General features: G+C 33.6%; 2 protein-coding genes across 2 annotated transcripts; both read right to left on the reverse strand.

The window, feature by feature from the left end:
• Window positions 1-747: 747 nt before the first annotated feature.
• Window positions 748-2,698, reverse strand: LOC104219599 (protein NOI4-like). The gene is made up of 3 exons (XM_009770297.2): window positions 2,556-2,698; window positions 1,540-1,731; window positions 748-1,098 (listed from the first exon to the last, which is right to left on the reverse strand). The coding sequence occupies exons 1-3, from the start codon at window positions 2,562-2,564 to the stop codon at window positions 1,075-1,077; spliced, it is 225 nt and encodes a 74-aa protein (XP_009768599.1). The 5' UTR covers window positions 2,565-2,698; the 3' UTR covers window positions 748-1,074.
• Window positions 2,699-10,046: 7,348 nt separating this feature from the next.
• On the reverse strand, window positions 10,047-11,214 carry LOC104219598 (early nodulin-like protein 21). The gene is made up of 2 exons (XM_009770295.2): window positions 10,959-11,214; window positions 10,047-10,441 (listed from the first exon to the last, which is right to left on the reverse strand). The coding sequence occupies exons 1-2, from the start codon at window positions 11,149-11,151 to the stop codon at window positions 10,131-10,133; spliced, it is 504 nt and encodes a 167-aa protein (XP_009768597.1). The 5' UTR covers window positions 11,152-11,214; the 3' UTR covers window positions 10,047-10,130.
• Between the last annotated feature and the right edge of the window lie 2,585 nt (window positions 11,215-13,799).

The following is a 13,799-nucleotide window of genomic DNA, read 5'->3' on the forward strand; positions in this document are numbered from 1 at the left end:
GAACGGACCAACCCCCTAACCCCAGTAACCTAGCCCACCCGGCCCCCTAAGTACCGGGCGGGGCCGGGGCAGGCCGGGTTTCAACCGTCTGGGCCGGGTCGGGTCAACCCGGCCCGTTTGACACCTCTAATTTAAAGGTAGCGGGTGCAAATTTGCATTCAACCAAAATTTGCTTTGTATATATGGTATCACTACTAATATTACTATTTTCTAACAACATATACATGTATATATAGAATTTTATCGAACTTTACGGGTGTCGGTGCTCTGGTATCACGAATCATGAACATGTCTAATAGAGTCTTGCGGATCGGTATAAAGACGTCTATCCGCAACTTCGAGAGTCTATTGGACAATTAGGATACTTCACTTTCTTTCTTTCTCTATCGTTCTACTTGAACTGTAACAACACTGTATCTTAAATGATCTTTGACTTTAACACTAGCGTTTTAGAGACAAAAGAGACCAATCGTGAGGAATAGCCATTCTAGAACAATCATTTAATTTGGTTCATCCTTTAACACTAGCCTTTCTCTATTGTGATCTTTCCTTGTTTTAAGGCAAGGCAATTAAAGCATGAAAGATGAGAACTTTCTTTATGTACCAGCAGCCAACCTGATGGACTAAAGAGGCAAATATCATCAAAATGTACAACATACATAATCCATATAGCTCGAGCAAGTTTCAATATCCTAATTGTAGAAGCACATAGTGAAAATTCTAGACAGCAGCTATTTGCTCTGAGCATAGCAGAAAAGAAGATATGTCATTCAATCTAGTGACCATGTTCTATTAGAGAGGTGATATAAATCGACAGAGTGACTAAGGTTGTCGTTGAGCACAATACATTAGCGTGTTTGTGAGAGTTGGTTGGCGCTTCCCCTAAATACATATTGGGGACTGTAGAGAGACTTTTAAGAAACCTTATGCAACATAAAACCAATAGACGAAAATAGAAACAGACGCAGCAGCAGCAGCAGCACGCATTCTCCTACCTCTGTACCTAGACTGGCAGACTTGAACTTCAATATGATCTTAAGTCTCTTCACTCACAGCCACAGAAGCATTCTGGCTTCAGAAACAGCAAAACCATTTTTTCTGCACATAATAGATGTATTAAGAATCAATCAATTAATCAACCCGCATTAATTCTATACTGCAGTTGAAGTCTGGCTATAGGATCACGTTTCGCTAGAATGCTCAATAATTTGGTTATCTAACATCAGAAGTTCTTTACATTTTCTTCTGACATAGAAATCTCTAATAAGATTAGAAAGACTCCTAACAAACATTGGGCCTTTTTCTTTCATTGTATTCTTTAAATCTAACAATTATTTCTACATTGACGGACACCCGAACTAAAATGGAACTCCTAACATACGTCGAACCTATTTGTAAGTCAACAACAAGAACAACTAAATCTTAACTGCAAATAGTTAATATGGCATAGTGATTATTTGCAGGTAAATGGAAGAGTAACATTCTTGAATGCTTGTAGCACAAAACAAGAAATATTAAGATTTGGTAGCCAGTGCATACCTTGGGTTCTTGCTGATAAGGATTAGATTGTCCATAAGCATAGTCATTCCTGGGCGCTTGTGTTGGTGCAGCGGTGCCATTGGCCTTTTTGTCATCCCTAGCCTTTGCAAATATGACGGTGAATCCATCTGCCGAGGCCGGATTGTTTACATCCCACTCCCCGAATTTCGGCAATGGCCGACCTTTCTCTTGCTAGAAAACGGTGTCAAAAACAGAGAAATGACGACATGTAAGTTAGCCAAGTAAATAAAGTTCTTTCTTCATGTTTTGTTCTGTACATGTAGTCATGTACTCTAACTTATATGTATTGGGATGTTTAGTAAACATCTTTCAACTACAACAATTACGCCTCAATCCCAATCAGTTTCGGGTCGGTTATATGCATCATCACGAACCATACTGCTCCATATAAGCTCGTCTTTCTTGTATTGTTAGAATTCATCATAAATTTAACTAATTTAACGCTGGCTGTCAGTCTGCCACAATGCTCCTCCTTTATCCGGACTTGAACCGGCTATTTGAGCAAGCTCACACAGAAAGTAACAATCAAACATCTTTATTAAACCAATAGGAAACAATTACAAACTAAAGATGCTCCATCTGGCCATAAAAATTAAAAAAAAATGCGTACAAATAGTTGATGAATCAAATTCAGCAAAAACTGAGAGCAAACCAGAAAGTTGAATAAAAATAAAAGCGAATAAGATGGTCAAAGCCATGCCATCTTTGATTCAGCATTAACAAAACAATCTTATACATGCTGCAAAATAAATGAACTAAGATTTACCTCAGAATCAAACAAATTTTAACGTTTAATTCCTTCAAGGAGAAATGTGGGTTGGGGTTTTGGAATTTTATAAGGTTTCATATTCCTGAATCTCGTTTGTAATCTCATCTAATTGGATGACTATTCAATAGCCAAACACAAATTCAAGAACGTTCATATTCCTAGCAAAGCAAAATTCATGCAAAAGAAAAAATAAGAACTGAAAAGATTGGAAGAGAGAGAAACTTACAGAAGTCATGAATATGAGATTTTAGGTCCTGTAATTGAACGGATGAAAGGAATAAAAGAAAAAAAAAACAGAGAGAAAGAGAATTATTAGAACGAGTCTTGTGGGAGAGACATGAAAAGGGGTGGGCATCAATTTGCAACATTAGTTGTTGCACCCATGACTCCCCCCATCTTATATTTTAAAATATAGTTAAAAAAAGTCATATACCCACAGATGGTCCACCCTGTTACATTCTCTTTTTCTTATTTGAAATTAGCAATTATTTTTTCTTTTGCTTTGTCCAAAAAAGATATATTTTATAAAATCAAAATTTAAATTTAAAAAGAAAAAAAAAAAGAAGAAGAAGAAGGAGGAGGGAGAGCAGGGTGTTCGTCGGTCGGTACGGTACGATATTTAGATATTTCGGTTCAATATTTTCGGTATTTGATATTCTAAAATGCTATACAAATACCGTACCTAATTAGATTCGATATGGTTCGGTTTTTCGCCTTTCTGTTTCGATTTATTCGGTATGGTAACTTCGGTTTATTCGGTTCTAAAGCAGCTTCATAACGTTATATTTTGGGGCAGTAAAATCAATCTTATGAATGTTACAGCACTGCACAACATATATGGGACTTCTATAAATAAGAGCATAAGATTAAAATAATATTTACAAACTTCATCAACATATAAGTTTGTCTGGTCTAAAGCTCTAACTTGCATTTCCGTAATATACCGGGCACCAATAAGCTTCTTAAAATGTGATCAAAATAAGTCTTTCACAAGTATTGTTTACAAAAACTATTGGGGTAACATCCATTAACCACATAGACAAAAATAGGTGGCGCACAGACTTCAACAAAATAACATGGAACTAGAAATATTCTACTGAAGCTCTCTGGTAACTGAGGGCTGCAAGGATGACAAGATATTTAAAACTAATCCAATATATATTCCAGTACGATGTCGGTACTTCGGTATTTTAAAAAAAAAATATCAAATACCATATCTAATACCAAAGTTTTTTAAAATGTAAACCAAATACCAAAATATCAAAATACCAAATACCAAAAATTTTAATTTTGGTATGGTAATTTGGTATTTACCAAATTATGCACAGTCCTAGAGAGCACTATGCTTTTCTGGAGGCGCATGGAAATTTTAATCATAATATCATTCAGAAGTGTCAGAAAATAGCCTAGGTGAAAATAGGGCTAGCCATTTTTTCAGACTAGTAATTAAAAAATAGTCAGCGTATGCAAAGTTATTGAAAGTAGCCACTATTTTACTGCAACGCAAAAATTTCCAGCATAATATATTGGAGATTAGAGCATATGCGTATAAACTTCCAGCATATTATCCTGGACGAGTATATTATGCTGGAACTCCAGTATATTATGCTGGAACTCCAGTATATTATACTAAAAGTTCAGCATATTATACTGGAACTCCAGTATAATATGATGGAATATTTTCCAGGTTTTGAACAGTATTTTCGTTCAGATTTATCTTTACATGAAAAGTGGTTAAATCTCGATTACTTTTGAAATTATGGCTATTTTTCAAGTACCACTTGTAAATCTGGCTAATTTTGAATTTCACTCATATTTACACTGATAATTGAAAAATAGCTTCAGTTTTAAAAGTAATCAAAATTTAACCACCTTTTCATGTAAAAATAAAATATGAACAAAAATACCCCTAAAAATCCGGAAAATTTCAGCATAATATGCTGAATGTCAAATATTTTACATATGAGATTGAGATTCCGGCATAATGTGTTGGAGTTCCAATATAATATGCTGGAAGTTTATACGCATGAGCTCATATCCAGCATATTATGCTAAAATTTTCCGTGTGCTGGAATTCCAACATAATATATTGGAAGTTTATACGCAAGAGCTCTATAATCCAGCATGTTATACTGGAATCTTCTGTGTTGCAACAAAATAATGAGTATTTTTAATGACTTTGCAAACGCTAGCTATTTTTCAATAATAATTTTAACCCGTAAAGTATAGGAAAACTTATATATTTGGCCGTTGGATTGAGAATATTTATATTTCCCAGCCAATATACATATAGTATATACAATATTATATATATTTGCCGTCTAAAATTTTGAGTGGATGACTATTCAAGTTAATTTCTCTATAATCTGTTTAACATGTCCGATCAGACTAGGTATATCCATTTACAAGTCATTTGAGCATAAATTAAGTTAGTGATTCTAAAAGTTTGGAATCCTATGAGCTGCAAATGCCCAAATTAATATAGCCCAACCCGCCCATGCATTTGACACCTATAGTATCATTGTGTCCTAAAATATTGTTATTCAACATTTTTTTTTTTACTTTCTAATGAATGCTATCTCAACAACAGTAACAATAACAATAACATACTCAATATAATTTTACATAGTGGGGGTCTCGGGAGGGTAGTGTGTACGCAGACCTTATTCCTTGTGGAGGTAGAGAGACAGTTTCCAATAGACCCTCGGCTCATGAAAGCACAAGTACCACAATAATAACAAGAAAATAAGACAGGATAACACCGAGAAGCCATCTAAAAAGTAGCATATATAACAAGATAGTAAGATGATCGAAATAAAAAAAATTAAAAAAACAAATATTCAAAGAAACCTAATATCAACCAAATGCGAGAGTACGTAGTAACACTAACGTTATGAATCATCTGAACTACTTAACCTACTATCTTAATCCTCGATCTCCACGCCTTTCTATCTAGGGTCATGTCTTCGGCCAGCTGTAGCTACGGCATGTCATGCCTAATCACCTCACTCCAACTCTACTTCGGCCTACCTCTACCTCTCCTAAGGCCCTCCAATGTCAACCACTCACACCTCCTTACCGGGGAGTATGTGTTTCTCCTCCTCACATGTCCAAATCATCTAAGTCGTGCTTCCCACATCTTGTCCTCAATAGGGGCCACACCCACCTTGTCTGGAATAATTTCATTCATGATCCTATCTAACCTGGTGTGCCCGCACTGTTAGGTGTTTGTCCAGATTTCCTTACGATAATTGGTTTTCCTATCTCATGAAGGAAAGGACAACATATTTACCATAATTGATTTTTTTCTTTTCCTAGAAGGAAAATATAATTCTTCCATATTTGGCTAGTCTCTTTTCTTGTAGGAAAATGTTTGGAGTTCTATAATAAGATTCGTCTTTCTCATTCAGTAGCATCCACAATGTAGCCATATGAGGCTTGAGAGTCGTGTTTAGGGGGAGAACTTTATGGGACAAGTGTCAGTGTGTCACTTTTGTTTGGCTCTTCGTGAGGTTGTTCTCTCGATATTTTGTACTCTCTTTTTATTATAGTGGATTGCTCATCTCCGCCGTGGACGTATGTCACTTAACCGAACCACGTTAAATGTTTGTGTCTCTTTTAGTAAATTGCTCTTTTGTCGTCTGATTTACCGTCGTTCAAGGTTTACTTTACTAGTTTCCGCATGACACTTGATCATTCCGATCCTAACACGCACGTCCATCTCAACATCCTATGAATGCTATCTCGTTTGGAGAACTTTTAGAAAAAGCTTTTGGATGAATGATCGGAATGTTTGTGCAAAACAAAAACTTATTCGGCTACTTCTATTTTTTTTTTTCCTTTTCAATCATGTGAGTTTCCTCTTCTTTTTTTATTTATGTTTTTTTTTTTTATAAAGAAAAGGCACTTTCCAACTTAGTATTTTCTAAAAATCTCAAAGAAAAAAAATGGAAAAATTATCTGAGCAAATATTTTTGAGACTTTTCAAAGTGTTTATGAAAATTTCCACATATAGAAAAGTTGCACGCATGACATTCCCATCTTATATTCCTATTTGAATATAGTATATCATAAATTCAAAAAGTCATGTCCTCTCTCGGTCCTGTTGGGTGGCAATAAGCTGCGTTTGGAGAACTTTTTGGATAAGTTTTTGGATAAATGTTGTGAAGAAATATTTGTGAGTGTCTCCTAATATTTTTGTTTTATTTTAATAAGAACAGGCGCTTTCAAACATTAAAAATTCCTAAAAATCTCAAAAGAAAAATTCAAATAATTTAACCGACCAATTTTTTTGAAGACTTTTGAAGTGTTTAAGAAACTTTCCACTATTAATATGGACGTGTACAGCTCAATAAGATTTTGTAATATATCTCAGAAAATGAGAAAATATTTTAACTTAATTATATAATGCTTGAACCTTTTCCTGTCAATTGACTTGGAAAAATTACTAATTGGGGTATACTAATTATTTAGGTTAAATATTTCAAAAGGGTGATTGTCAATGTCATATATAGCTAAAATTCAAACACTAAAAAATTTTGGGAAATAAAGAAAATGTGCTTTGAATAAGTGAGGGTGCACTACACACCTCAGATTTGAGCTATAAATTACGATATAAAGTTGACAACCAAATTTCCATTAGCTCTTCTGTATTCTTCTACGTCTAAAGGGATTTATATCATATTATCAAAAGAATTTGAAGCAAAAAATAAAGAAATTGAAAATGTCTGAAAGGGAAGACAATTCAGGGCTCCTTGATCATTTACTGGAAAAGAATGAAATCTACGATAATTTTCAAGATAATGCTGAAAATTCAAGGATTGGTTTTCTACAAACCAAAGATTCCAAGTATGTTAATTACTCCTGTTTTCAATATTATGTTCAATTTCCTCAGTCTTGATTAACTCTCTATTCTTTAAACCAGAACCAAAACTAGTTAATTTCATGTCTGTTTAACGAAATGAACAAAGTGAACAAGAAAGTGATGCAATTCCACTTACAGCTTGTTTGGATGGTTGTTACATGTTGTATTGTATCGTACTATTACTTTAAATACAATGTTTGTTTTGATTGTTATTTAAATTTTATTGTATTGTATGGTTAAATTCATTGTTACGCAACAACGAAAAGTGTCATTTTATGGTCATTGGTGTGGCCGCGTCATTACCTTATTTTTCTCTATCTTGCCATTTTTTTATAATTATAATATTACCTCGTACTTTATTTTTTTTAAATAATATTACAAGTTTATTCTTCGTATTGTTGTTACATGACATCTTGAAACGACGTCAAACAATACAATCTATCCAAATATTGTATACATCAAAACAATACAGTACAATACTATATGATACATTACGAAAAATAAAAATGTATGTATGTATTGCGCCAATCGAATTGATCTTAATTTCTTATATTAATGGCAGAGGTGAGTCTGCTGGTGCACATTGCGCCATGGGAACGGCGTGGGTTTACAGAGATGAAAACGGAACACAGATTTTTGAAAAACAATTAACTGAAGATGACATTACTAGTGATCACTTACAGATTCCCAAGAGAATGGCGCATTATATACAGAGTCTAGAATTACAACGGGCTGATCCTGGAGAAAAATACTGGGAAATGGATCTACAATTGGATAATTGGGGCGATCGTGAATGTCAATTCACTGGACAATGGACAGACTTTGTCAATGAAAATAAGTTGAAAGCTAAAGATTTGGTAGTAATTGAGATTTTTAATAACGAAAAGCGACTTAAAATTGGATGCACTTCAGACCAAAAAGCCATTAACTTGAACAATCCTGTATTCCTCAGGCGTTTGTCTAGAGCTGATGTTAAAGGACTATATGTACAAAAGTTGAGCGAACAATATTCGTATAATGGTAATACTGGATTAATAGAGATAGAACCAGTTATTGAGATGAAATTATGTTCTGAAATTGTGTACAGATATGGTGGTACTAATGGTGTAATGTTCATACAATTACCAAAGACTGAAGTAGAAAAAAATTTGGGTCGCGATCTTTCTCTTCCTGCAGTTGGCGGAGAAATAGCACTACCTTTATTTGATCCTGTGGGAAACAATGTGGTGGAAATGAAATTGATGCATACTGAGAAGGATGAATATCATGTTGGAGGAGAATGGGAAATATATGCTGCTAAATATGACTTATTAATGTCCGATACCATATTTCTTGACAAGGTAACTGTATATCACGATCATGATCATGAGCTGAATAATCCAAGTACTGCAAATGTTTCTTATCATTATGAAATCACGTACCAGAGACGACGAGGGACGAAAGATCAGAGCAGTTTGGCTGCTGCAGCTGCTACTGTACTTGATAATGCTGGCAATAATAATATCAAGGATAACGGCGTTAATTCGTGTATAATGTTGTAGCTGGTAATGTGACTAATTTCAGTACCTTGATTTTTCCTGCTCACTAACAGAAGAACGTTTTATGATACTAATACTTAGTAGTATTATGTGCTGTTGTATGTCTTGCTCAATTTTTTATTTTTTTTAAAATTTTTCTGAATGTCAACTTGTGTTTGTTTACCTGTTTCAGAATTGGTCAAGATCCCAATGTAATAGCCAAATTGTTTTCATCTTTTCCTGTTACTAAATCCCTATAGCTCCAGGCTTCCAGCACCCTGGAACTAAATTTTTGGCACTACTGTTAAGCCTTTTGAGAAAGAAAGCCTTGACGTAACTGGTCAAGTTGTTGCCATGTAATCAGGAGGTCACAAGTTTGAGTTGCAGTAACAACCTCTTGCAGAAATGCAGGATAAGACTGCGTACAATAGACTCTTGTGATCCGGCCCTTCCCCAAACCCCGCGCATAAGGGGAGCTTAGTGCACCAAGCTGCCTTTTTTTTTTTTACTGCTAAGTCTTTTGTGTTCTAAGTTCTAAGTCACAAGAGTATTGTAATATATTTCTCCAGAAAGCTTTGATACGAAAATTAATTATGTATGCAATTTCTAGCTTTTCTTGATAGCTTATTGCAATTTTGAATACGGAAAACCTTCCCCAAAAATAAAAGGAAAACGTAAAAAGAGGGGAGGAATGTGTAAAAGGTTTTCTAATACGCCGGTAACTGTTTAACATACAACTAGCAATGAGAAATTAAAATTGGTTGGTAAAAGAAGTTATGACTAGATTTTTTGCTGTCACTAAAGTGATGTAAGGACCAAACTGGAATCTGGTCGTCAATACATAGAATCGATCTTAATTGACATATAACGGCCGAATTAAGCGATCAAATTGCCCCTCGCTAGTTTTCTTTTTGTGAATATGTAACGCGTTGAATCATACTCTCGTAAAATTTTCTTTTCTAGTAAAGTTAAACAATAAAAACAATATATATTAATAGATTAAAAGGCCAAAAACGGGTAAATGGGTTGAATGGGGGTAAGTAATGCAACATGCTACAATATCAATAGTATGTAGTTGAGTTGATTATTCAAATTTGAATGCCCTGTTCTTTCTCATTTTTCCCTCTCATGCCTTCCTATCGTCAAAGCTTGTACAACTTTCGTCCGTCATTTCATTATTGATTTGTTACGTTAGTCTTAAATTCTTTTAATTGATTAAAAAGGAAATAATATCATATAAAATGGAACAGATGAGAAATAGAATATATATATATATATATATATATCTAGAGTAAATAAGAAATAAACATTTCAACAAAGTATGTCTATGCAAATGAACATCAATGTACTAAAACAGCAGTCCAACATAAACTAGAGCTAGAAATCAGCAACAAATTGATAAAACTAAAGATCTAACCATCTAGTAGAGAAGTGAAACGAAAAAAAAGAACACAAACGGAAGAGCATAAAGTTGTTGAAAGAGTGCCAATGCTGGAGCTGATGCTGCAGCAGAATAATCATTGATCACATCCTGAACCAGAACCCTAACGATCATACGCTCGCCTCTCTCACAATGTCCTGCTGCTCCGCTCACGAAATAAAAATAGCCTGAACGATCCAACGTGAACATCGTGTTTCCATTGTTGGAAAAGAAATGGGGGCGAGTCGAGTTGCATTTCTTGTATTCATTCGCTGTCACCTCCATTACTGAGTCCTTCTTGTACTTGAAACCTGAATCCCAACACTTCAGTAATAATTATTCTTGAAGATGGAGATAACACATAAATACAACAAATGTAAAATAGTCTAATCCCTTCTAATTAATTTTTCTTATGGGGCGTGTAAAAGAGAAACACGACAGATAATTTGAGATAGAGAGAATATATACTTATGGTGTAAAAAATTTGTTCTATCATAGGTTACGTAAAGTTCAACTACAACAAACTGTCTAATTGGTAACATATAAAGAAGGCAAATAACATGTTAAAAGCAATTAAAAAATAGTGATTCTGTAAAAACAAAAAAAGAAGTTTTTGTAAGCATATATGTAGAGAATGTTATTATAAAGTTACTATCTTGGACTTGTATATATGAGGAGCGACATGCATGTTATTATAGGTTAATTTAACCTGATGCATAATGAAATTTATTCACTGTTGAGAGTACAAAACTTAAACCTAATTAATAACTTAAATCCTTTGCTGCTATTTAATTATATGAAATTAGTTGTGAGTTAAACAGTACTTACGAATGGTGTCGCCGATTTTGAACCTCATATTGGAAGCCCAATTGTTGTAAAAATTGGTGTCATTTGAGGGAGGAACTGCCCAACCAGTAGTGTCACCAACTTGAAATTCCAAGGAGGAGACATACACGACTTGATGAAGAGAAATCATCATTAAAATTGAGAAGAGCATGTTACTAGAGCATAAGAAGGCCATAATCAGAAGTTAATTAATTATCACAGGCGGTAATTAATTAAGAGCTCAGAGATGAAAAGCTTTTTCAGAATTTGATGATAATGAGGAAAGGCTTTGTGTTTAGTATCATATATGTGAGCAGTTATTATACGTGCGCACATAAATGTGGGTGGGAGGAAAAAATGGAAACGTGAAGGTGGTGGTGGCCTTAGTGGCTGAAATGCAAATGGGTAAAAATTATTTGCATCCCCAAAGTTTACATTGAAAATCAAATTCATCCTTCAACTTTGAACAATTATTACTTTCTCCTTCATCCTACGCAATATCTATTTTACTCTTGACATTCAACTCTCCATATATGTAATACCTTTTTAATATTATTTAGATATTTTTTAATGCAGATATTTATTCATAAGTTAAAAATATGATATCTTATTATATAATTTAATCTAAGTTCACTAACATTATAAATAAAATAATTATATGATGAATTTATTACAAAATGTATTGCTACTTTATTATTATTATTATTTTAATTTTTATATATTAAAATGCATATAATGTATATCAGTGTGTGTAAGAGAGATTTTAAATTCCACTATTTTTATTATTCTCTATTTGTACATAAATTTTTGAATTTTGATTGTTATTACTAGATTTTTTCTAAATTATTATTAAAGTTTATGTAAAGTATAAATAGATAATTTTTGCAAATTTATTATAAAATTTACCTCTATTTTACGCACATTATTTTTTTAATTACCTACATTGTATAATTTATAAAAATTTCATTCTCTTTTATTCTCAATTTTGTAAATAGATTGAGTTTTGATTGTTATTAATAAAATTACTGATACGCGAAATTATTTATTATATTTTATATTTTCTCATTTATTTCACTATTAAACATCATTAACTTATATGCTTGACTACTTCTTATTTTTTTGGTTTTGAAAAATTATTTTTAATTTGTGTACAGGTGTGATGATCCAAAATGTCATCTTTAAATTTAATAATCATTTATGTGTTCTAAGACCTTGAAAAGCACTATTTATCATTCCTCGACTTGTGTATTCAGTCCGTATAATTTTCTGGAAAGTTTTTATGTGAAAAATGAATTAAAAGGTGAAATAGAGCTTTCAAACTCAATTGAATTGACTTCGGTCAACATTTTGAGCAAACAGACCCGGATCAGTGTTTTAAATAGTAAAAATTGCACGAGGCGCCCTATTTGGTCACCCTCATTTAACCTATCCCCATTTTTTAAAAAACTTTTAACTTGTACCCACTTTTTAAATAACTTCAGCCCCCTTTCTCCACCTCTTTCTCCTCCTTCATTTTCTTCTTCTTCTTCTTCTTCTTCTTCTTCTTCTTCTTCTTCTTCTTCTTCTTCTTTTGCTGTTGTTGGTGCTACTCTCTTACTACTATGGCTTTTGCGAGTCTGAATTTTGTAACAACTAAAGATAATTATTTGAATCCCTTCTTATTTTTCCTTCACAAGACAGACGAATCAGGATCACGACTCGAATAATGGTGTTGACTACCCAATAGCAGTAGCTGTAGCTGCATTTTTTGTAAAATAAACAAACTATATTTTCTGATCGAAGCACAATTGTTATTATCGCATTACCACTGCCATCTACATTCCCTTGAGATATGTTATGGCATGAAAAGTTGATTATTAATAGGACAAAATTTTAATAAAAGTTCTAGTAAACAAAACAATTACTATGTAAATGACTTGATAGTTCGGACAAGAGAGCTGAAGTTCGCCAGTTACAAAACAAAAACTTCGCTCTAGAGCCGAAGTTCGCTAGTTACAAAAACAAAAACTTCAGCTCTAGAGCTCTAGAGCTGAAGTTCGCCAGTTACAAACACAAAAACTTCAGCTCTAGAGGTGAAGTTCGCCAGTTACAAACACAAAAATTTCAGCTCTAGAGCTGAAGTTCGCCAGTTACAAAACGAAAACATAAAAACAAAAACTTCGCCAGTTACAAAACAAAAACTTCAGCTCTAGAGCTGAACTTCCGTCCCGGCTACTAGAATGTTGAAGTTTTGCGTGATTGTCTTTGCTACTTCAGCTCTTTATGCTGAAGTTATGCGAAAAAGCGGGTACGCTTGCAATTATTTTTTGCAAAGCGGGCACAAGTTAAAACGTGACACAAAAAGCGGGTATAGATGCAAATCCCCCTTTTAAATATTCCAGTAGGCCCGTATCGTGATTTGGTACTTGGGCGTATGGCCGGAATCAAATTTGGAGGTCTCTAGCTCAAGTTATAGCCATTTAACGAAAACTAGAAATCTAAAGGCTAAAGGTTTCCAAAGTTTAACCACAGATTTGACTTTATTGATATCGGACTCAGTTGAGATTTCGAAAATTGAAATAGCTCCATTATGTCAATTATGATTTGTGTGCCAAATTTGAAGTCTGAGAATGAAGACATTTTTTTCCATCTAGTTTCTTTTTTAACGAATGCATCTCTACAAATTTATCATCTAAAAATATACATCTTTCATTACAATAGTTATGGGACATATCGATCTTTTTATTGAAAAATTACGTCCTTGAGCTCGAGGTTTTAGTTTCTTCATAGTAGTATCTTTATTGACTTCGATTTTATTAATGACTAAATTGGCTTCGTCGAAATCCATAATATAACTAGCATTTT

Source organism: Nicotiana sylvestris, chromosome 2, assembly GCF_000393655.2.
Source record: "Nicotiana sylvestris chromosome 2, ASM39365v2, whole genome shotgun sequence".
NCBI lineage: Eukaryota > Viridiplantae > Streptophyta > Magnoliopsida > Solanales > Solanaceae > Nicotiana > Nicotiana sylvestris.